This window comes from Megascapheus bottae, chromosome 23 (genome assembly GCF_031878675.1).
Source record: "Megascapheus bottae isolate mThoBot1 chromosome 23, mThoBot2.hap1, whole genome shotgun sequence".
NCBI classification, from domain to species: Eukaryota; Metazoa; Chordata; class Mammalia; order Rodentia; family Geomyidae; genus Megascapheus; species Megascapheus bottae.
Window position 1 is genome coordinate 13,541,836 of NC_143531.1, and position 21,555 is coordinate 13,563,390.

Genomic DNA, 21,555 nt, shown 5'->3' on the forward strand with positions numbered 1-21,555 from the left:
CTTGACAAAAGTAGCGGCTGGGGAGGGTAGCGTAGAGTAAGAATCTTAATCGGAGCTGGGTGCCTGTGGCTCACACTTATAATCCTAGCTACCAAGGAGGCTGAGATCTGAGGATCTCAGTTCCAAGCCAGTCCAGGCAGGAAAGTCTGTGAGAGTCTTTTCTCCAATGAACCACCAGAAGACTGGAAGTGGCACTGTGGCTCAAAGTGGTAGAGCACTAGCCTTGAGAAAAAGAGCTCAGGGACAGCACCCAGGCTCTGAGTTCAAGCCCCACAACTGACCAAGAAAAAAAAAAAGAGAGAATTCTGATCAGAGTGAGAATTGGAGAATGGAAATGGGGTAAAATATATAAATGACATCGATCATAAAGAGAACTGTTTCAAGAACTTTACTCTCAAAAGGAAGCAAGTAGGGTGTATACCAAGAGAGATCAGATAAAGAGATATAAAAGAATATACCATCTGCTCATAGAAATAACAAAATAATAATTTTGTTTCTGAGGGCTGCTATAGCATAATGCCACAACCTGAATGATTTAGAACACAGCAATCTACTGTTGTACATAATCCAAGAAACCAGAGCCTAAAATCAAGTTTCTGGTAAGCCTGGGCTCTGTGAAATCTCTTGGGCAGTCCTCTCCCTCTCCTCTTCCGTGTCTAGCATATGGACAGCAATCTTTGGCACTTCTTGGCTCCTCGTTGCATTGCTCCAAGTTCTGCCTTCACGGTCACATGTGGTTATCCTGCTGCTTTTTTTTTCCATGTCTTTACTCGGTACTAGTGACAGAGGAGCAGGGTCCCCACTACTCCAGTGTGGTCTCATCCTTTACTAAGCCTCACTCTTCACTCAACACAGTCATCTGTCTGAGGTCTGAGATTGTAGGGGTCAAAATGCCAACTTATCTTCTTCTTCAAGCCCCAAGTGGACCTGTAATAAACAGAGTGGGGGCTTGATCAAGATAGAAGGTGAAAAGCATTTTAACAGGTAGAGATAGTGCTGTGCTCTTGGAAATCATCTACCTTACAGGTGAGAAGTGATTCTATGGCAAGAGAGAGAAGAGGAGAGCATGGAAGCCGAAGCCTTGCATAAACGAGAGAGGAAAGGCTCATTGTGTCAGCTGGTCTTTCCGGAAAAAGCAGCTTAGAACATTCATGACTATAACAGGAAAGAAAGGTAGAGTTTACACTTTTAGATAAAGGCAGATTGCAGATTGGACAATGGGGGGGGGTAAAATTTCTCAATATTTATGCAGTTATTTGGGTACATTTTTGGTCATGGTTGAGCTTCATATATAGTGGTACATTATGAGTGATATTGGGGAGCGGTTTAGTTTGTGCAAGCATAATGTGTGTTCACACAATAACAAATCACATTGTGATGCTCATCTCAGAACACATTCCTCTTGTTAGGTAACACATCTGATTTTTCATTGCAAAAATATTAAAGGTTTAGCCCAGCGACGGTGGCTCACACCTGTAATCAGAAGCTACTCAGAAGGCTGAGATCTAAGGATCACAATTCAAGGCCAGCTGTGGTGTGAAAGTCTATGAGACTCCTATCTACAATTAACTACTGCAAAACCAGAAGTGGTGCTGTGGCTCAAGTGGTAGAGCACTAGCCTTGAGCCGAAGAGCTCAGGGACAGCACCCAGGCCCAGAGTTCAACTCTCACGACCGGTGGGGAAAAAAATTATAAAGATTTTTCCTTTGAAATTCAGACCATTTTCGTGGATCATGATTGGATATTGTTTTAGGACCTTTTTCAGTGGTAGGCACTGGAAAAATAAATATCTGAAAGTATAGCAAGGTGCTAAAGATACACACACACACAGATTTTCATGTTTCACACATAACAATATTTTGTCAGTGATTTGTGTGTGTGTGTATGTGTCAGAAATGGAGTACTGGGCTTTGAATTCAGGACCTCATACTTTTGCTTGGCTTTTCAGCTCTGGGCTGGTGTTCTTACCACTTGATTCACATCGCTATTTCCAGCTTTTGACTGGTTAATTGGATATGAAAGTCTCTCAGATTTGTCTGCCTAGGTTGGCTTCAAGCTTGATCCACAGACCTCAGCTTTCTGAGTTGCTAGAATGACAGCCACCAGTGCCAGGCGTCTGTGTGCTTTTATGTTAGGTATTTGAACTATCATGGACTGCAATCCTAACAGCATTTCCTGGTAAAAGAAACCTGCTTTTTCTCTATATTGACAATGTGTAAGTATTAAGCATGCCCAGGTAGTCTGGAGTCTAACAAAGAACATTTGGGTCATGTGAACAGACTCTTGGATGGTTTTTGTGTGGTCAGTACAAAGTTGAGGAGTGGCGTTTAGGATTGCAGTGGAGTTTTTGCATGCTCTGAGATTGATTCTCAGCTTATTATTTCTTTTGAAATATTTCAGTTATGGATTCAAGATCAATGAAAAGTAAAAGCATCAGTATTACAATAGGCTTTTTTAAATGGGATCCAGAGTAAAAACCCAGTGAATGAGCACACAGGTTCATCAGACAAACTTCAGGGCTGTAATCTCTTTGGACTTCACCCTAGAATTCTTGGAAAGAAGCCCAGTCAGCAAGGTTTTCTTTTCTTTTAATTGAAGATCATTTGATAGAAGCTTGTTTTGTATGGAAAGAAGACAAACTTGAAATATATATATATATATACATATATATATGTACTTATAACTTTTAATTTTGGCTCTGTGTGTGTGTGTGTGTGTATGTGTGTGTATGTGTGTGTTTATGCATATGTGCATATGGTGCTATGGATGAAACCCAGACCTGTGTACACCAGAAAAACACTTTACCACTGAGCTATACCTCCAGCTATTGGCCTTTGTTTTAAAAAACACAAAAATTTGTTTAGAGGTGGCAAACATCTGTAATCCTAGCTACTTAGCAGGCTGAGGATTGCAGTTCAAAGCCAAACTGGACTGGAAAGTCCACAAGACTCTTATCTCCAACTAATTAGCTAGAAAAAGCTGGAAGTGGAATAGTGGCTCCAGTAATATGGTACTAGCCTTGAGCAAAAAAAGAAAAAAAACACCTGGACTATGAGTTCAAGTCCTAGGATTCACACACACACACACACACACACACACACACACACACACACCCGTTTCTTGTCTGAATTGAGTCTATCTTGGAGTAAAACCCACCCCTAATATTTGAGATATTATACAATATGCATAAATATTCAGATCTGGTTAAGACGATCCATTAAGAAATGATAAATTAATTGTCCCCATGTTCACATATAGAATGAGCACATAACAGTTCAGGCAAAAGTGATTTGAGGACAAGAACAGCTGCTAGGAAATGATGGTATTTGGTCAACTAGGTAGTAATCTGGAAGTTAAAGTGAGAAGATTGTTCATTGTTTGGCCAGACCTGCCTCCTAGAGCAAATTGCTTCAATATGATTATGTCATCATGCTTACTGGATTACAAAGAATAATTACATATCTAATTTTCCTTGTTGGCTTTGGTTTTGATTCTCATAAACACTGAATTCTAAAGTGTCAGCAAGGACATAGATGAGTAAAAAAATAATAGTAAAACGAGTATTCTTTAATTATCTTAAAACCAGATTTGGTCTGCAGAGCACCCAATCCTTTTCTTAGTTCACTGACTCCCGGCCAGAAAATATCCTTTAGAGTGACTTGAATCCATGTTGCTGGGTCATAGCCAATTGTTTTTGGCTCACAATGATCTGTTTTCTGATTTCCTTTAATGCTGAGTTGCCTTACGTTGGCTCTTTATTTTATAAAAAGCTAGGCCTTGTATTTTCTTATCTTCAAAACAAGAATTTTAATTGTTCTTACAGGATTCCATTTCCTAACAGCTCATTTTCAGTCAATCAAGCTTTGGGGCCCTGGTCTTAGAGAGGTGAGACAGGAAGGGGACCCTGTGATGAGGAGAATGATTCATGGGGGATCCACTCACGGTCAAAGACCCTGGGGGATATGGAGATTCAGAACCAAAGAGATAGTTGGATGCTTTTCAGGCAATTCTATTTTATGTTTTAAAATGAATCTACGTTTTGTGTATGTGTGTGTGTGTGTGTGTGTGTGTGTGTGTGTGTGTGTGTGTGTGTGTGTGTGGTGTTGGTACTTGAACTCAGGCCTGGACACTGTCCTGGCGTTTTCACTCAAGGATGGCACTTTAATGCTAAAGTCACAGTCCCACTTTATATAGTTTTATGGTTGTTAATTGGACATAAAGGTCTCATAGATTTTCTTGCCTGGGCTGGCTTTGAATTGTGATTCTCAGATCTCAGCATCCAGCATAACTTGGATTAAGGATTACAGATATGAGTCACTGGCCTTTAGCTTTAAGTTAAATATTTTGATACTCTATATGTGGAAGTGTATAGAGGAAAGGGTACATTCTTCTCTTTAAACTTCCTGTCCTCAAAGAACTTCCTAGAAGGAAAGCATTGCACATAGCAAAGTGCATATTTCCCCAGCCCACTGTGTTATTTTAGGTGCAAATATTTTTCACAAAGACTGACTTACACTATAAAGTGTAAACAATACATTTACCTCTTACATTTTCATTAATTAAGAGAAAAACCTTCTCACTTTAGTACAGACACATTTCATCCACGTTCTAAGAGTAACTTGAACAATGTCTACGATGTTAAATCACTGAAATCAGAGTGCAGTAATGCTGGGCAAACTGGAGGAATGAGAGCAAAAGTACCAACTATGATGGATGGCTAGGAGAAAACATGGAGAAAGGGTGAAGAAGAGCTAGAGAGAACAGAGGCTCGTGCAATTCCCAGTTTTATTTATGCACCTTAAATTAAATTGACTCATGGTTACATTACAAGAATAGAATAAATGGTAATCTGATAAACTGAAATGCCAAATTCTCTAGAACTTCAAAACTTTTCTCCTCCTTTCATGGATTTTCTTCTCTCAGGCTGGTTTCAAACCTTGATCCTCAGACCTCAGCTTTTTGAGTCGTTAGGATTATAGGCATGAGCCACCTATGCTCAACCCTTAACTAGTTTTGAGCATGACTATGATACCACAAGTTGAAAATCCTATACCACACATTTTTTTTCATGCACAAAACAATTAAGGATATGGTAAAAAAATAATTATGTTCTAGCTATGTGATTAAGGTGTATTCAAAATATAAATAGATTTTGTGTTTTGTCTTGGTTCCCATGCCCAAGATAACTCATTGCCTATATAGAAAATTCCAAAGTCTGAAAAAAAAAATCGGAAATCTGAAACACTTGTGGTCTTAAACGTTTTAGATAAGGGATACCCAGCTTGCATTCTCCTTGAAACATTTCCTTGTATTTCTGTTGTGGGGGGTAAAATGGAAAGCACAGGTTAGGGCCTGAGTTCTGTTTTTAAATGTCTGTCTTAAATATTACCATGTCACTTAACTCTCCTGAGCTTTCTATTCCTTATTGAAAAGACTGGATTAGACTTGGTGTTATCTATGGTTCTATCATTTCTGATGAGTGCTTTCATTTCCTTTAAAAAATTTCCAGGGATTTTGTTAGATATAAGGCACTCTTTGTTGTAAGATGTCTTTGGCAGTTTTGCTAGGCCTATTATTCTTCTCCCACCTTGCCCGATTTTAGTTCATGAGAATGGCTCACTTGTACATCTGGGTTTTTATGGTTATTTAGTGACGTAGTGATGGAGCAGGTATTACTTTAATCCCCATTTTATAAACTAAGAATTAAATTCAGGGAAGCCTTACAAAAGTTTGTTTCCTGCTTATATTGTACTTGGCATTAATAATGGCTGAATAGAGATGTATGCTCTAGACTAGATGTGTGATCTCTTGGTCTTAGTTTAGAATTTTCAGTACCGATACTGCAGGAAGTATTTCTTTGAGGGAATTTTTATGTTTAGTTTTGTGAAGAATCTATGGGAGCACCAGTAGACATATTTGTTCCAATGTTGAGGCTTTCTTAATTTTCTCCAGACTGAAGAAAAATCTCCTAGTTCTTGCTTTCTCAAAACTCTGGGTTTTTAGTTTACCATTTCCTTTGGAATTTTCATTCATTATTTGTCTTTCTTTCTGTCAAACTTTGACTTATCCTTCATGCTCAAGGTTTACTTGCCCTGTGAATCATTTGCCCTCTCTCCCTACTCCTCTCCTCTCTCTCCTCTCTTCCTCTCTCCTCTCTCCTCTCTCTCTCTCTCTCTCTCTCTCTCTCTCTCTCTCTCTCTCTCTCTCTCTCTCTCTCTCTCTCTCTCTCTTTCTCTCTGTCTCCCCTCCCTCCCTCCCTCCCTCCCTCCCTCCCTCCCTCCCTCCCTCCCTCCCTTCCTTCCTTCCTTCCTTCCTTCCTTCCTTCCTTCCTTCCTTCCTTCCTTCCTTCCTTCCTTTTTTCCTTCTTTTCTAGGATGAACCATGACATTTTGATCTCTGGCTCCCATGTAACTAGGATTATAGGTTTGAGCCCTACAGTTGGCTGATACACATTACTTAAATTCTTTGTGTCCATTTACTTACTTCGAAGCACAAGAAGATATTCTAGTGTCATCTTGACTGTATAGTCTCAGAATCAGACTTTCCTGTAATAATTTTAACTGTCTTTAATGGAGAAAGTGTTTACAGCCAAACTCAGTGTCCTACTTAACAATCATTACTATTGAATGATTGTTTCCAGGCTTTCCACCAAGAACAAGGCTAGGAATTTTCATCATGGTATGTGTATCTGTGCATTTATACGGACTAGAAATTTGTCATCACCACCCGATTCATTGACACCCTAGATATAGACACCCATGGATACTTCAATTTGAACCCAAGGCCATTTTTGGACAGTGAAAAATGGACTACTACAGCCTATAATATACTTACACATTTAATAAATCTCCAGTGTGGAATCTGTTTCTGCTGACATCTCCTTCCCTAACTCCTTTGTCTTCCCTGGGTTCTGATGCCCCTGTCCTGCTGCCATCCTCACTGTACAAAGCATGACACCTCACACTATAGCTCTTCAGGGTCATCTCTGTCTTTCTAGTCTGTCCTAGTCACTGTGTGTGTGGTCAATGTTCAGAATAGAGGCCTTGGCTACACAGGCTCTTTTTTCCTTATTAGTTAACTACCTCCACTCCTCCCTTGGACGTTCTTTGTTCTTCATCTTGCTCGAGCCCAACCCAACCCAACCAGGCTGAAAGCGATGCTGTCTTCATCATTCTAGAACTCTAATATGCTGTGCTGGGGTGCTGGCACATAGCCCTACAGCACTAGTGATGCATCTCTGATTTTTCTGTCCCTTCCCCAATCTGTTTGAAAAGTGCATTTTCTCTTTATTTGTCACAGTAATGAAAAGATTTGGGCTGGGAAAATGTTGACAGTAGAATGTAACATTTGACATTAGTGAATTATCTTTTCAAATGGAGAATTAGTGATTTCTCTTCTCAGTGATTCATATTTTGTGGAGAAGTGAATTTTCAAATTGGACATTAGGAAACTAAAAAAAAAACCCAGTAGAATAGATTTTTGACCTTTGTATCTCCATTGTTTTATTTCATAGGTAGTGGAATTGAATCCTGGTTAGGTCAACTAACTCTTAGGTTTCTCAGGAGGCTGAGTCAGAAAGAGAAAGGCCATCATGCAAAATTTCTGATCAATATTCTTGGCATAGTACTCTTATTGTTAATATTTTAAACCATTAGGACTTTAAGGTGAACTTCCAAGAAAAATACACCTGTATGTATTTATTATTTATGTGTTAGTGGTATTTGAGTTTGAATGCAGTGCATTGAGCATGTCAGGCAAGTACTCTATTTCTCTAGCCACACCTTCATAGCTTTTTGCTGTTGTTTGTGTTTCAGAGACAGCTTTGCATTTCTGACCAAGCTGGCTTTGCCAGCCATCTTCCCATCAGTTTCTCAAGTAGCTGGGATTACAGGTTTGTATCACCACACCTAGCCTGAATTATACCTTACATTTTAAATTGGAACTCTTTGTCTCCACATTTGTAATACAAAGGCACATTTGGATCCCCAAACTACCTGAGCAATATTTTTGTTACTGTAGTTCATTGGGATGAAACAACTAGAAATCAATCTTATTTGATAGTCAGTAACTTGTAAACTTCTGAATATGCTCTCTTAACTCTCTGCTTACGTTATGCTAACTGTGAAAAAATTTACTAAGCAGATTTACAATTACTAATTGTTATTTTCCTGATAGACTATTACTTTTTGCCCCAGCTTGGGCTGTGATCTTCCTACTTGAGCTTCTCTTGAATGGTAAGAGTGTCACGGGGCTTCCTCCGTAACTAGGATGGTAGGTATACTCTAGTATGCCCAGAAATTTATTGGCATGGAGTCTCTTGAATTTCTTCTTCTTCTTCTTCTTCTTCTTCTTCTTCTTCTTCTTCTTCTTCTTCTTCTTCTTCTTCTTCTTCTTCTTCTTCTCCCTCTCCCTCTCCCTCTCCCTCTCCCTCTCCCTCTCCCTCTCCCTCTCCCTCTCCCTCTCCCTCTCCCTCCCCTCCCCTCCCCTCCCCTCCCCTCCCCTCCCCTCCACTCCACCTCCACCTCCTCCTCCTCCTCCTCCTCCTCCTCCTCCTCCTCCTCCTCCTCCTCCTCCTCCTCCTCCTCCTCCTCCTCTTCTTCTTCTTCTTCTTCTTCTTCTTCTTCTTCTTCTTCTTCTTCTTCTTCTTCTTCTTCTTCTTCTTCTTCTTCTTCTTCTTCTTGTCTAGGCCTGGGCACTGTCCCTGAGCTCTTTAGCTCCAGGCTACGGCCCTAGCCAGCCCCTCTCCCCTTTAAATTTCTTTTTGCCCAGCTAGGCTAGAACTTTGATCACCCAATGTTTGCCTCCCCACAAAGTAGGATTACAGTCTTAAGCCATCATACTTTTCTTTAAAAAAAAAAAAAGAATCTGTATTCTTGATGATATTGGCTGAGAATTCCTACCCATCAACCCATAAGCAACAAGATCAGATAACAAGCTACTGGATGGATGGAAGTGAGCTATCTTAAAGTACTTAACTCCTGAAAGTCGTCTTGAAATATGAAAGTCCAAAGGAAAAAGAGGCAACAGCTATACTTAAAAAACCCAATAAAAGGCTTCAAGAAGTGCAACAGCTGAGTGATTTAAAAGCTCAATTGTGACACCAACTGGCCCTTAGGTGACATATTGGCCCTGTTGAGCCACTGTAATTCTGTAAATTAATGTTAGCAAAGGTAGGGATTTGGAAATGGAAAGGATCAGATCCTCCAGGCCATTTAGTACAGCTTCCTTCAAGGCAGGAATTTTGCTTCCAACCTACTTGATTGTGTGGCCAATCGTTGTTGGTTCCAGCCATAAAGAAATCATTATCTCTGTATTAAGACTGTGTTGTACTTAGGCAGAAATGTCTCCCGTGGTATCTGTGCCCCTGGTCAGGCTGCCTTCTGCCCACCTGAGTTAGCAAGTCTTTAAACTCTGTTCTGTATGACAACCCCTCAGCTGTGTCTGCCTAGATCTCCATTCTCCTGGGTCCTGTCTCCTCTTCTGCAGTTAGTGATATCCCTAATTTCCTCTGGAGAGAATTTCGATTCCTTTTGCCCTGCTCTGGATTTAACCTCTCCTTTTAGACTTGCTATTTCAGGACCCGTGCACTTGGCTCAAGGAAAGGCAGGACTAGCCCTCCAAATTCTTCTTTAGCTGTCCAGCAGCTAAGCGGCGTTTCACTTTATTTTTGGACAGCCCCATCCACCAGACACAACCTTTGTCCCCAAACACCACATTCACTTTACACAAACTTGTTGACCTCACACCTAAATCAACTTTTCTTAAATCCTCATCTGAACAAATAAACATTCCTTGTGATCGGCGGATATCCCGAGAGGCGTCAGGAAGGGCGGGCTTGGGCAGCGCTGGCTCAGCAAGCTAGCCCGCCATCAGGGCCCTCTGATTTGATTTCCTCCTTCTCCTCTGAATTTAAGAAGTGAGACAAAAAAGCAATTCCTGTTCATCTCGCTGTGACCAGCGCTGCTGCCTGCCGGGCTGGCGAGAGGGGGTGGAAAGGGGGGTTCCTTGAGAGAGTCCATGCCAGGAAGTTGGGTTTCACCCAAGGAATAGAGGAGTGGACCCCCCCCCCCCGTCAGGGCGCAGGTTCGGGGGCAGGTGGGCTGCAGGGGGGGGGGTGGCGGTGCCCAGGAAGTCCCGCCGAGGCTGGAATGGGCACGGATGGCCCCGGCCCTGCGTCCCAGGGCGGCCAGGCGCGGGAGCTCAGCCTGGGGGAGTGTGTCACCACGTGCCACAGAGGCGGGGACAGGACCCTTCTGTTATCTGTAAAAGGCGCCCGGCCGGATCCCTGAGTTTCCCAGGGGAGCAGAGATAGAGGAGGAGAGACTGAGAGATCGAGATAAGAGAGAGAGAGAGGGGAGGGGGAAGAGACAAAGAAGGATTCCTTCCTATTTAATTTGCCAAGCGCAGAGACTAGATCCCAGAAGAAGGCGAGGGGGGGACCCTTAGACGCCCCAACTTTGAGACTCCAAAGGTGGGGTGTGCCTTCTGCGGCTGCTGGAATCCTTTTAAGTTTGCCGCGGAAGGAATACAGCATAAAGACAGGAAGAGGAGGTAGGGCTCTGCCGTCAGTCCGCGTGGGGTTCGCTCTTAAAGAGAGGCGCAGGTTGGGGCTCTCTATCCGGAAGGAGCTTGTGTCACCCCGGCTCCCGGGACAGCTGGCCTGGCGCCCGGATCGGGGCGTTGGAGCTGGTGGCCACACAGTGCAGGCCAGCTGGTGACCGGTGGCCGGTGGCCGGGTGGCCTTTATCTCTGTCCCTCTTTTTTTTGTCCCCCCTCTTTATCTCAGGCTCTGCAGGAGGCCCCGAGGGGCCGCGCCGCCTATCGCCGGCTCCCCGGGGGCAGCGCCGCGTCTTCCATGTCCCCGAGGTGTCGGGCTGCTAGTGTCTGGAAGGCGGCGGAGGACTTGGGGTGTCCCGTGCTACGCTAGCTAACTCGGACGGACGCACCCCGGCGGGCACCGACGCCCCGATTCCTCTGCGCGGGTGGCTGCGGACGCCGGCGGGGACCGCGCGCCCTCGAGGGGCTGCGGGGAAGCCCAGGATGGCTCCGGGCCGGGCAGTCGCCGGGCTCCTGCTGTTGGCGGCCACCGGCCTCGGAGGGGCGACCGAGCGGACCGGGCTGGGGTTCAGCGAGGATGTGCTGAGCTTGTTCGGTGCCAACCGCAGCCTGTCGGCGCCGCAGCTCGAGCTCCTGCTGCAGCAGCTGGGCGCTGAGCCCCACAAGGGCGCCCTGGAGCTGGGCCACCTGCACTTCAACCAGGTACGCGCGGGCCCGGGGGTGGGGGGTGGCAGCCCCCTGCCGTTTGCACACGCAGGCCGGGTGCAAGGATTGCACGACTTTGTCCCCCCTCTAGTTTGAGGCTACAGCTGGCTCGGCTTCCCCCCTACCCCAGTCTCCGGCTGGTCAGGGCGGAAGGACTGGAGGCAAGGGGTGCGAGCTGGGGGCCTGTGCTTGCAAGAGTTTATTATTATTATTATTATTATTATTATTATTATTATTATTCTATAGACGTCAGTGAAATAATTGGGGGCGGGAAGCTCTCTTCATGCACGGGTTTTAGGCAAGAAGGGTGTCATAGTTAAATCTAACCCTAAAAGACCGCGCTCACTCTGCTCTCTGCCAATTCAGCAGGAAGGATATTTCACCTGCACACTGGACGCCTAACCCACTCCCTCTTGGAACCCAGCTCCACTGTGCAGGAGGGTTCCAGGGGGAGGGATAATACAGAGGGGGAAACTGAGGACAACGTGAGGCCCAGATCGGGATGGTGGTTCAGGGGAGGTGGGGTTTGGAGTGTTACCGCTGGTATCAGGTCAAATTCACTCTATCTGAAAACTACGTACATAGCTGTCTGTCTATTTATGTATATATGTGTATATGTGAATATACATACATGTGCATATACATATATGTGTATATACATATTACACACATATAATAGATATACACATATGAAGATACACACATGTATATATGAGGACATACATATGCAGATATAATACATTTGATCTCAGCATCTCCTGCAATAATATCTTGGCTTTAAGGACAGATTAAAACTACTCAAGAGTTACTAAAAATCATACTGTTGCATGGCTGGTGATATCTGTTGCATTCCCCATATTACAGGATGGGGGTGGTGTGTGCAGTGGGTTGGGATGGGATGGGATGGGGTAGAAGATGGGGAAAGACAAGTTAAATCAATATCTCCTCTCACTGCACCCCCCCCATCTAGGTTTGATTGATGACTGACACTGAATAACAGAGAGAATGAGGTTTTCCATATGCTTTGTTACTTTAGGGAAAGGATGGTTAGACAAAGTCTTCGGGGCTCCAGATGTTTGGGAAATTCCATGTAATGATTTTCCAGTCTTGGAAACAGAGTGTTTTCCAGTGAATCTGATTTTGGGAAATTTTAATCACATGGATTGCTTGTAGATTGTTATTTTTCTTAATAATACCTGACCTCATTTAAAAAGTACAGGATTTGAGAAGTAGAATTTCTGCTGAACTGGATATCAGAGGCCAGCTTTCTTTGACTTAGAAGGCATCTGTGGTTCCTCTTCTGCACACTTTTCAGAGAATGGTGTGTGGCTGCTGTTCTGTTCAACAGGTCATTTGTTATAGTTGATTAAAACTATCTGAGAAATGATATTTGAGAAGAGTAAAATGTTCAGAAATTATATCAACATTTTAGAAAAGGAGTTCATGCATTTCTAAATGTTTTGGGAGTTCTTGTATTGTTTTCTTGCCAAGTAGATGAAAACAACTGCGCTGACTCCCCTATCTTCTGGTAGGCAGAGACAGCCACATGCTTGGAAATAGGCTTAGGGACTTAAATTGCATATCTGTAGCTCCCATACTGGTTTCACTAAAGTAGTATCCTTATCTGGAAGTGTGTCCTTATCTTGAAGTGTCTGGAGGTGAACTTTAAAGGGGCAAAGACCCTTCAAGCCATCTTTGTAGAGATAGTGGAAAATGCACTTAAAGTATTTAGGAAGATTGATTACACTTGCTAGCAATAACCCTAACATTCGTAAGTATGATTGTGAATCAGCAGGTAGGATAAGTTGATAGCTGAATTATATGTTTGCTGACACTTTCGCATTCTTAACTTTGCATCTGTAACTATTCTCATTATGATCTCCATGAGCATCAAAAAAAGAGACACGGAAGAAACCCATAATTATCTTGGAAACAAAGAAAAGCCAAGAAAGTTCCCCACTTTAATCAGGGCTTACAGCTGTTTGAAGTTCTAAGAAGTCTTAATGAAAATAATAATCACTGCATAAATGATAACAAATGAAATGCTAATCCACAAGAACCCATTGATTTGCTGGTAATTAATGTAGTTGAGCCAAGACATTCTTATTCGTGCTAGCTTAAAACTGCCAACTTTGAAATAAAACTTAGGGCCTTTAATGTCTTTATACTTGAAAACCACAAGTTCAGCTCATCACCTCATGTAAATAATATACAGACTATTGTGAGAAATTTGATCTTCTGACTGTAAAAAAGGCTGACAAAGTAGAATTCGTTTCTGTGAAGCAAGAGTTTCTGGAATTTTCTATAAGACCGAAGACATTGTGATATTTAATAGGCAAGCTTCTCAGCAATACACTACTTAACTATGGAAGTCGCTCAGATTACTTTGGAAACATTTTCAATTTTGCTTTCAATATTCCTAAATACCATTAATTTGTTGCTTTGGGAAAGCAAAGAGATGTGAAGACAATACAAAAATGTAATTTATTAATTTCTTTCTCATTGCTACTAAAAGTTCAAAAAGTTAGGTGACTTAAACAGAAGTGATCCCAAAAGAAGTGATCCAAACAGCAGAAAGAAAGGAGGCTGACTGGATCTATGAGTCCTTCATGATTGACCTGGCTAAGGAAGTTTCTAGAATAACAGTGAAGCTTCAAGTGTCAGTGGTGAATCCAGCAGATTGAAGGTTATGCCTTTTGTTTGTTCACCTGCTTCTTTCTTATTCCTTTATTTTTTTCTCCTTAAGCACCTTCGCTTCAAGTTCTTTGGTGTGGAGATACTGATTAAATAGCCTGATGGAAGGATAATCTTCATTCTTTAAATAGAAAGTCTTCATTCAAATATTCTGGCTTCCCCAGAGGGTCAGGGGCCATGGAAGAGATAGTGGCTGGCAGAGAAAGGCATCTCTGCTTCCTGCCTTCTTTTGGGCTTCTTTCTACTAACTCTTCTGTGCTCTACAGTTTCATGTGACTCTGCTACTTCATACATGTTTCTTTTACCATTCATTCCTGTTATCATCATGGTGCCTGTTCCCTTTGTGCCAGTCCTGGGAGCTGAACTCAGGGCCCGAGATATTTCAAGGCTAGAGCTCTACCACTTGAGCCACAGGCACCACTTCTGGCTTTTTCTGTGAATGTGGTACTGAGGAATTGAACCTAAAGCTTCATGCATACTAGGAAAGCAGTCTATCACAAGGCCACGCTCCTGGCCTGCATCCTGTTTTTAAACTCATCTAAATTTATGTTCAGTCTTCTTAAAGCAATAGAACATTCTTTCTTTCCAAAAATCCTCCGTAAATGGTGGTGCAATGCAAATCTTGAGCTTGGCTTTGGCAGCCTAGCTCTCCTGTGGCGAAGTCCATCCTGTAGTGAATGGCCTGATGCAGCCATTCTTCTGTGATCTTGCTCAGTCATGTCTCAAGCCATTATCTTGCTAGACTCTTCCTGCCTCTGTCTAGATAATTCTCTTCCTCGGATCATTCATTTGGTTTGTGTTTATTTATTTTTTTATGTATGTATGTATTTATTTCATTCTGAAAATAATTGGCATCCATTTTGCCAATGGTTAAATTTTATCAAGAGTAAAATTTGATAACTCTATTTATGAATATGATGTACCCCTTCAATTCCCCCAAATACACATTTTAAGGATTAAACTCTGTACAAAACATTTCTGGGTTAGGATTATAGATGACTCACACCTATAATCCTAGCTATTCAGGTGGCTGAGATCTGAGGATTATGGTTCAAAGCCAGCCCAACTCATGCCCAATTAATGCCCTCCCAGAAGTGGATGTCTTGCTAAAGTGGTAGAGCACCAGTCTTGAGCAATTATGCTAAGGGATAGTGCCTTGAGTTCAAGCTTCAGTACCATAGTACTACAGCATAGACACACAGACACAGATACAGACACAGACATACACTTGCACACACACACACCAAAACAACAACAACAAGAAAATCTTTCTGGGACATCACATACCATACTGACTGGTTTCTCTTGTTTTTGAATCCCTGAAATATTATTATACTAGTGAAATGAACTATCTACAAACATTTGAATATTTAAAGTCAAAAAGTAATAATATCACTAATCCTATTAAAATTGTCCAATCCCTTCAAGATAAACTTAAAATAAGTTTATTTATTTCTTCCAGAACAGGGAACCAAACCTAGGGTGTCTCATTAGGCAGGTGCCCTATGTTTTAACTGTACTCTAGTCCTCCAACTTGAAATACTTTTATATGGCAAAAGGATATTTTATCACATGATCTCTGCATATTTTTCAAGCTTGACCTTTGCCTTAATCACACTTGCTAATGCTCAGGTATTACTTGAGACTTTATTTCTTCTTCTTTTCTACCCAAGAATTCAGTAGGAGTTCTCTCTATGTGATCCTATAGGTAAACACAAGGTATTGCAAGCACATTGCAATATGTATATAATTTTATATGTGTTACAGTTTTCTTTTTGTGTGGCTGTCCCATTTGCTGCTCCCCAAGATATTTTAAACAAATTGAGGGCAATGACTTGATTTACCCCCCAGGGGCTGGTGTGGTGGTTCATCACATATATATCAATTAGACATTTTTGTTGTTGTTTGCAGTCAGGGTCAGACTATGTAGTCCAGTCTTGCCTCAGACTTGAGCCTCTTGCCTTAGCCTCCCAAGAGCTGGGATTAGGTATGTGCTCTACCATGCTTGTCTTTCATGAGAAATTCTTCTAATTAATGTGCAAAGATTAAGATAAGTAGGACAGGTTGGTTTCTCATATGGAGACCTTATTGCAAGAGACATTTGTATAATAGAAAGATGTAAGTCTGATGAGTATAATCCAAGGTGGGATAGGGTTAAAAAAAGGAACCTGACATGAGAATATAGAATTATGGAGTAGATGCAGTGGTTTGCAGGAGAGATACTGACCACTTCAACCCGGAGACAGAGGGAAAGTAGTTGCTCTGTTTTCAGAGTCTTTTGGAAAGAACTGGCACGGGTGAAGAATATGCAAAAGTCCCCAGATATAAGCCACCTTTCCTTTCACTTGTCTAATTAATTAATGCAAAGCCTTGCATAGGATAGATAGGCAAGAACTCTGTCATGGAGCCACACCTCCTTCCTGTCTGCAATCTTCTGTCTGCACTTGCCATTTAGCTATTGTTACATACTGTCCTTTGTTATCTTCTGGTCTTATGCTACACAGAGAAGCAGTAAGGTAACTCCTGACGCGATATGTACCAAACAAAAGGGTGTGTGTGTGTGTGTGTGTGTGTGTGTGTGTGTGTGTTCATTGAAAACACATTCTTTTTCTTCTTTACATTGCTGGTTCTCATTTATGCGATTTTTTTTCCTGGGGCAAGGGCAATGGCGTGTCTATGACAGGGGACGTTCTAGTTCACATCACTGGCAGATGGAGGAGATAAAGTGCATCTGGGCTTTTTTTTCTTTCCTTTTTCTGTTAAGAAAGAGTAAACCTGCCAGGAATGCCTTCCAACCTGCTTGTTCAGATGAGAAAACTGGAAAGGTGACACAGAAAGCTGATGTTGTGCTTGATTTCTTGTCAAGTATTGCTCAACCAAGACAAGAGGCCTTTTTTGATGTATGTGTCACTCTCACATATGTTGATTGTTGCAGTGTGTGAAAATGAGGACAGTCCTGCTGCATTGGAATGAGATGATGTCAAGATCTCAATCTACCTTGGTACCAAGAGTGCTTTGAGAATTATTTTATTGCATCACAAATGTACAACAGCTTCTTAACTCTACACATGCACTTAAAAATGTGATGCAAGGAGGTTAAGGAACTGAACCAAAGTCATGAACTAAGTAATGAAATCCCAGATAGCCTAAAACATATGGTCATGGTACTATTTTCTTTCTAGGTAGATCAGTATCTGTTGAACCAATCATTAATGATCAATCATTAATCTGTCTTCATTGCTGAGTCACATTAAGGGAACGTTTCTGAAGACACAATGATTAGAGTGAAGATGATTGCTCTGTGTCCTCAGAGGTCTTTTTTTTTATATAATTAGGAAATAAGATGGAAGCTTGTGAGGTATAAGTCAAAATTGCAGTAGCTAAGTAATCAGCAACGCAAGCATATAACATATGTGATGAGGCTATATAGAATTAATGAAAGAATATTGGTTAACCTTGTTATAATCACTCCACTTGGGAAGACCAGTCAGGAGAACCACAAATTTGAGGCCAACCTTGGCTATATGGCAGGAATTGGCTCATGAGTAAAAAAGAAATAACAAAGAATAACAGGTACCATTAGCTTACACTAGTGAAAGATGCTTTGCGATTGGCAAGTCTTATAACTCAGTCAATTCTGACTCTCTGGTTTTTAAAAAAATATATATGTTAATTGAGTATCTTCTTATAACGAATGTGTCTATTTGATTTACCCCAACCTGAATTTTCCTGAGGTACATGAATTCTTATCAATTAATTGATTGATTGATTATACCACACCTGAGGCTTGGAATCAGGGTTGGGCATGGTCCCCCAGCTGCACAGTTGCCAGCCTTTTCAGAGTAGTTTATTGAAGATAAGAGCCTCACGGACTTTTCTGCCCATGATCCTCAGATTCCAGACTCCTGAGTAGCTAGGATTATAGGCATGATTAATTTTGATTAATTTTTCTCTGAGACTTCTCCCCTCCCACCCTCATTCTGAGGCTTAATCTAGCTCTCTACCTCTTCGGCAACCATGCCACTTTGGACTTTTTCTGTGATTTACTTGAGGATAAGAGTCTCAGAGACTTTCTTGTCTGGACTAGCTTTGAACTTTAATCCTAGTATCTAGGGTTACAGGCATGATCCACAGGTACTGGGCTCAAGACAGTATTTTGAGCAACAATATTTCCTTCTTCTATAGAGAGATTTCTAGAATGAGGAAGGACTGCTATGTCTAGTCCATGTTCACTTGGAGTTGAGAAAGTTCTACCAAGGAGCCCTTTGGAAGATTCTAGTGGCAATCTTCTTTCATTAGGATGAGTCCCAGATACTCAACAGTGGAGCAGCTTGAGTGTTGGAGATGAGTTGAAGCCAACAGGGAGAATAGAGAGCAGGGAACAGAATAAGGAGCTCTAAGAATAGGCAAAGTATTGCCCACAAGGCAATGTTTGAATCCTTTCACACAGTTGCCAGGAGAGGAAGAGCTAAGCTCCCCCGAGATCTTTAGATCTTGATTTCTCTTGTGGAATAGTGGGTGATAATTTGTATAAGGTTGGCTTTTCCATGGTTCATGCTGTGTTCCTGTTTTCTTGTTATAACCATCTTCAGAAGTATTGAGTGGCAGAGACTTAGTTTCCCCTCCCTCAAACCCATGTGATTCAACTGGGATTGCACTCTTCGTATTTTCTGTAAATTTAATGCATTTGGAATTCTCCTTATCAGTTTCCTTTGTTGATAGTAGAATTTGAGGACAAAGTGGAAATATAAGTAGAAATGGCAAAATATAGCCATAGATTGGGAAGAATTAATATTTATGAAGGAAAAGAAAAGGGTTTCTCAAGTGAGGTAGGTCTGTGGGTTTGGAGACAAGAGTGTGGGGCAGGGTGGTGTTTGCTCTAGGGAATCACACATTACCAAGTGCAAATAACTAATGTATGGTGTATCTTATTTTAAAAGATACATTGTTATTGTTACTACTATATCAATGTTACTAAACTCCAGACTGTCTTTAAAAAGTATGTCATGTTCAAGCCAGGTACTGGTCCCTCATGCCTGAAATCCTAGCTATTCAGGAGACTGAGATCTGTGGATCATAGTCCAAAGCCAGCCCTGGCACAAAAGTCCATGAGACTCTTATCTTCAATTAACCACCAGAAAACCAGAAGTGACACTGTGGCTCAAGTGATAGAGCACTAACCTTGAGCTGAACAGTTCAGGGATAGCACCCAGGCCCAGCATTCAAGCCCCATGACCAACCCCCTCCCCCCACAAAAGAAGTAATGTTCAGAAGATTCCAAATATTAGATTCTTATTTGTAATCAAAACTAATTTATTCTCAAACTACTGGCAGTTGTTAGTTTCAATAGCCAAACACGGTTTGCTGAGTTAAAGTTTGCTTTTTTTTTTAACTTTTAAAGAAACAAAACTATCATGAATCATCTCTGTGATGACAGGATTTGAGGGTGGAGAAAACCTTCAGAATGCAGCTTTGTGTTATCTGGTTTCTGTCTCTTTCCAAAGATCCCTGGTTACTTTTCTTGAAGTTGAAGAACAAGATCAGTGAATCTAGGTCAAAAGGCTTAATCTGAAAAGTCACTTTGTACCTTTTAAAACCAAATATTTAGCACCTTGGCTTTTATATTTTTTTATATTGAACTGAATAATTGCAGTGGGGGGGGGAGACTCAAGTAAGCATATATAAAGCCTCTAAGTCAGTTCTGGGAACCTTATTGAAAAATCTACATTTTTCCTCCTTTTCTTTAATGAATTTCTTAGACTAGTGTGACATTTACCTGGCAGGAAATTTTTATTCTGTCACCTATCAGTTTATATGAGCCCAAGACAAGTAACTTACCTTTCTAATTCTTAGTTTTTACATCTGTGAATCAAAATGAATGAATTTTTCTTGTAGGATTGTTGTGTAAACTAAGGTAAGAACAGCTATTTTTGCTGGGAATAGTGGCTCACACCTATAATCCCAGCTACTCAGGAGGCCGAGATCTGAGGATTACTGTTAACAGTCAGTCTGGGCAGGAAAGTGTGCAAGATGCTTACCTTCAATTAACTACCAAAAGTGCAAGTGGAAGTGAGCTGTGGCTCAAGTGGTAGGGTGCTTGCCTTGACCAACCAAGTTCAGAGACAGCACTCAGGTCCTGAGATCAAACCCAAGGACTGGCATGCGCGCACACACACACACACACACACACACACACACACACACACCCCAACAAATGTGCTGATAGGTTTTGTGAGTTACATGTACTCACAAAAATGGAATTCTTCATTTATTTGTATAATAAACAATAAAAAGACAATTCATGTAAAGTAGCACCATTCCTGGCTTAAACTATCTTCTCACTGCATATTTATTGTCATCATAATATTGCTTATAGATATAATATCATTGAAGACATGAGCACCTTAAGGTCAGCTGAAAAACCATCACAAAGCAGCAAGAATTTAATGGGATAAAACATTCAGGGAGATCTAATGCTGTCCTGTAACTTTGATTTTCCATTTTTGTTTCCATAGTGACTCTCACTTTGAGAAAAAATTTAACTGTTTGCCTCTACTTCCCTTTTGTCAAATACTTAACATAAAATTCTGAAGACATAAAGCTTAGGTATGGGGGTTAATAATATGATTTAAATATCTGAATGCACCTTGAAAGGATTCCTTTTTCTACAGACTTCCAAGGCTATACTTAGGAGCTAGCTGTGTCTTCTTACTTCTTTTCAAAATCTGTATCACAACTATGATGTAGATGGTCCAGATTATATTCCTAGAAATTGATAGGATTGTGTCTTGAATTTAGATCTACTTCTAAATGGATTCAATAAATATTTCTTCAAGCTAAACAATCTAGGATCCTTTTCGGTTCAGATGAATTTTGTTTATTGGAAAACAAGTGTGAATAATAAGAAAAATTTGATTTACTTGAAAAGAAAATTGAGAGACAGGGCTTTTCAAGGCATGGAGAGAAAGGTAGTCGAAGCTCTAGAGAGAAGAGGCTGGACAGATCATTACACTGCTTCTCAATTGGTCAGCAGATCCTGCTTCAATGGATATGGATGACATGCGCCATATAAAACACAGACCCCTTTGTTAAAGGATACAGGTTATCACTTGTGCCGGGTAATCAGGTTGATGTAGGAAAACAAGACACAGTACAGTCTCCTTTTCAGAATTAGTACTCTCAGGATATAAGCATATTTTTTGGCTACTGCACTCGCCTCTATGAAGATGAAAAGCCAGGTAGCGACTGTTCCTAATGTTGGCATGAGTGCCGTTGAAGTAAACTCGTGGGTAGCATCTTGGTTCCGAGGATTCTACTAGGAACAATAGCTAAGGATCCCAGGGTGTTTCTTGTATGCCAGGCATTGTGCAAACACTTCCCGAAGCCACCTTTCCTTACATCTCTTAATCCCACAGGGGCAAGAGACATTCCAACTTTGAATCCTCCCTTTATTGTCTCCTTGTGTGGATTTGTGTGCTATATTGGGGTGGAATTCTCTGAGCATGCCAGCATCTTCTTGTCTCTTGTGCGAGGATATGCGCAAGTGGTACCTCCTCCAATTTCCACATCCCCTTGTCATTCCTCAACACATTGTGCTTG

At 41.5% G+C, this 21,555-nt stretch overlaps 1 protein-coding gene across 2 annotated transcripts in view; it reads left to right on the forward strand.

Annotated features, from left to right (window-relative positions):
• Positions 1-9,908: 9,908 nt before the first annotated feature.
• The window catches only part of Slc39a8 (solute carrier family 39 member 8), a 47,222-nt gene continuing 35,575 nt past the window's right edge, over positions 9,909-21,555 (forward strand). Inside the window, exons 1-2 of one of the 2 annotated variants that reach the window (XM_090356749.1) lie at positions 9,909-10,551; positions 10,787-11,259. In XM_090356749.1, the coding sequence (XP_090212875.1) occupies positions 11,041-11,259 (219 nt within the window). In that variant the 5' untranslated portion in view covers positions 9,909-10,551; positions 10,787-11,040. Of the gene's footprint in view, positions 11,260-21,555 lie in introns of both variants that reach the window. The other variant, XM_090356748.1, reaches the window with a different exon arrangement.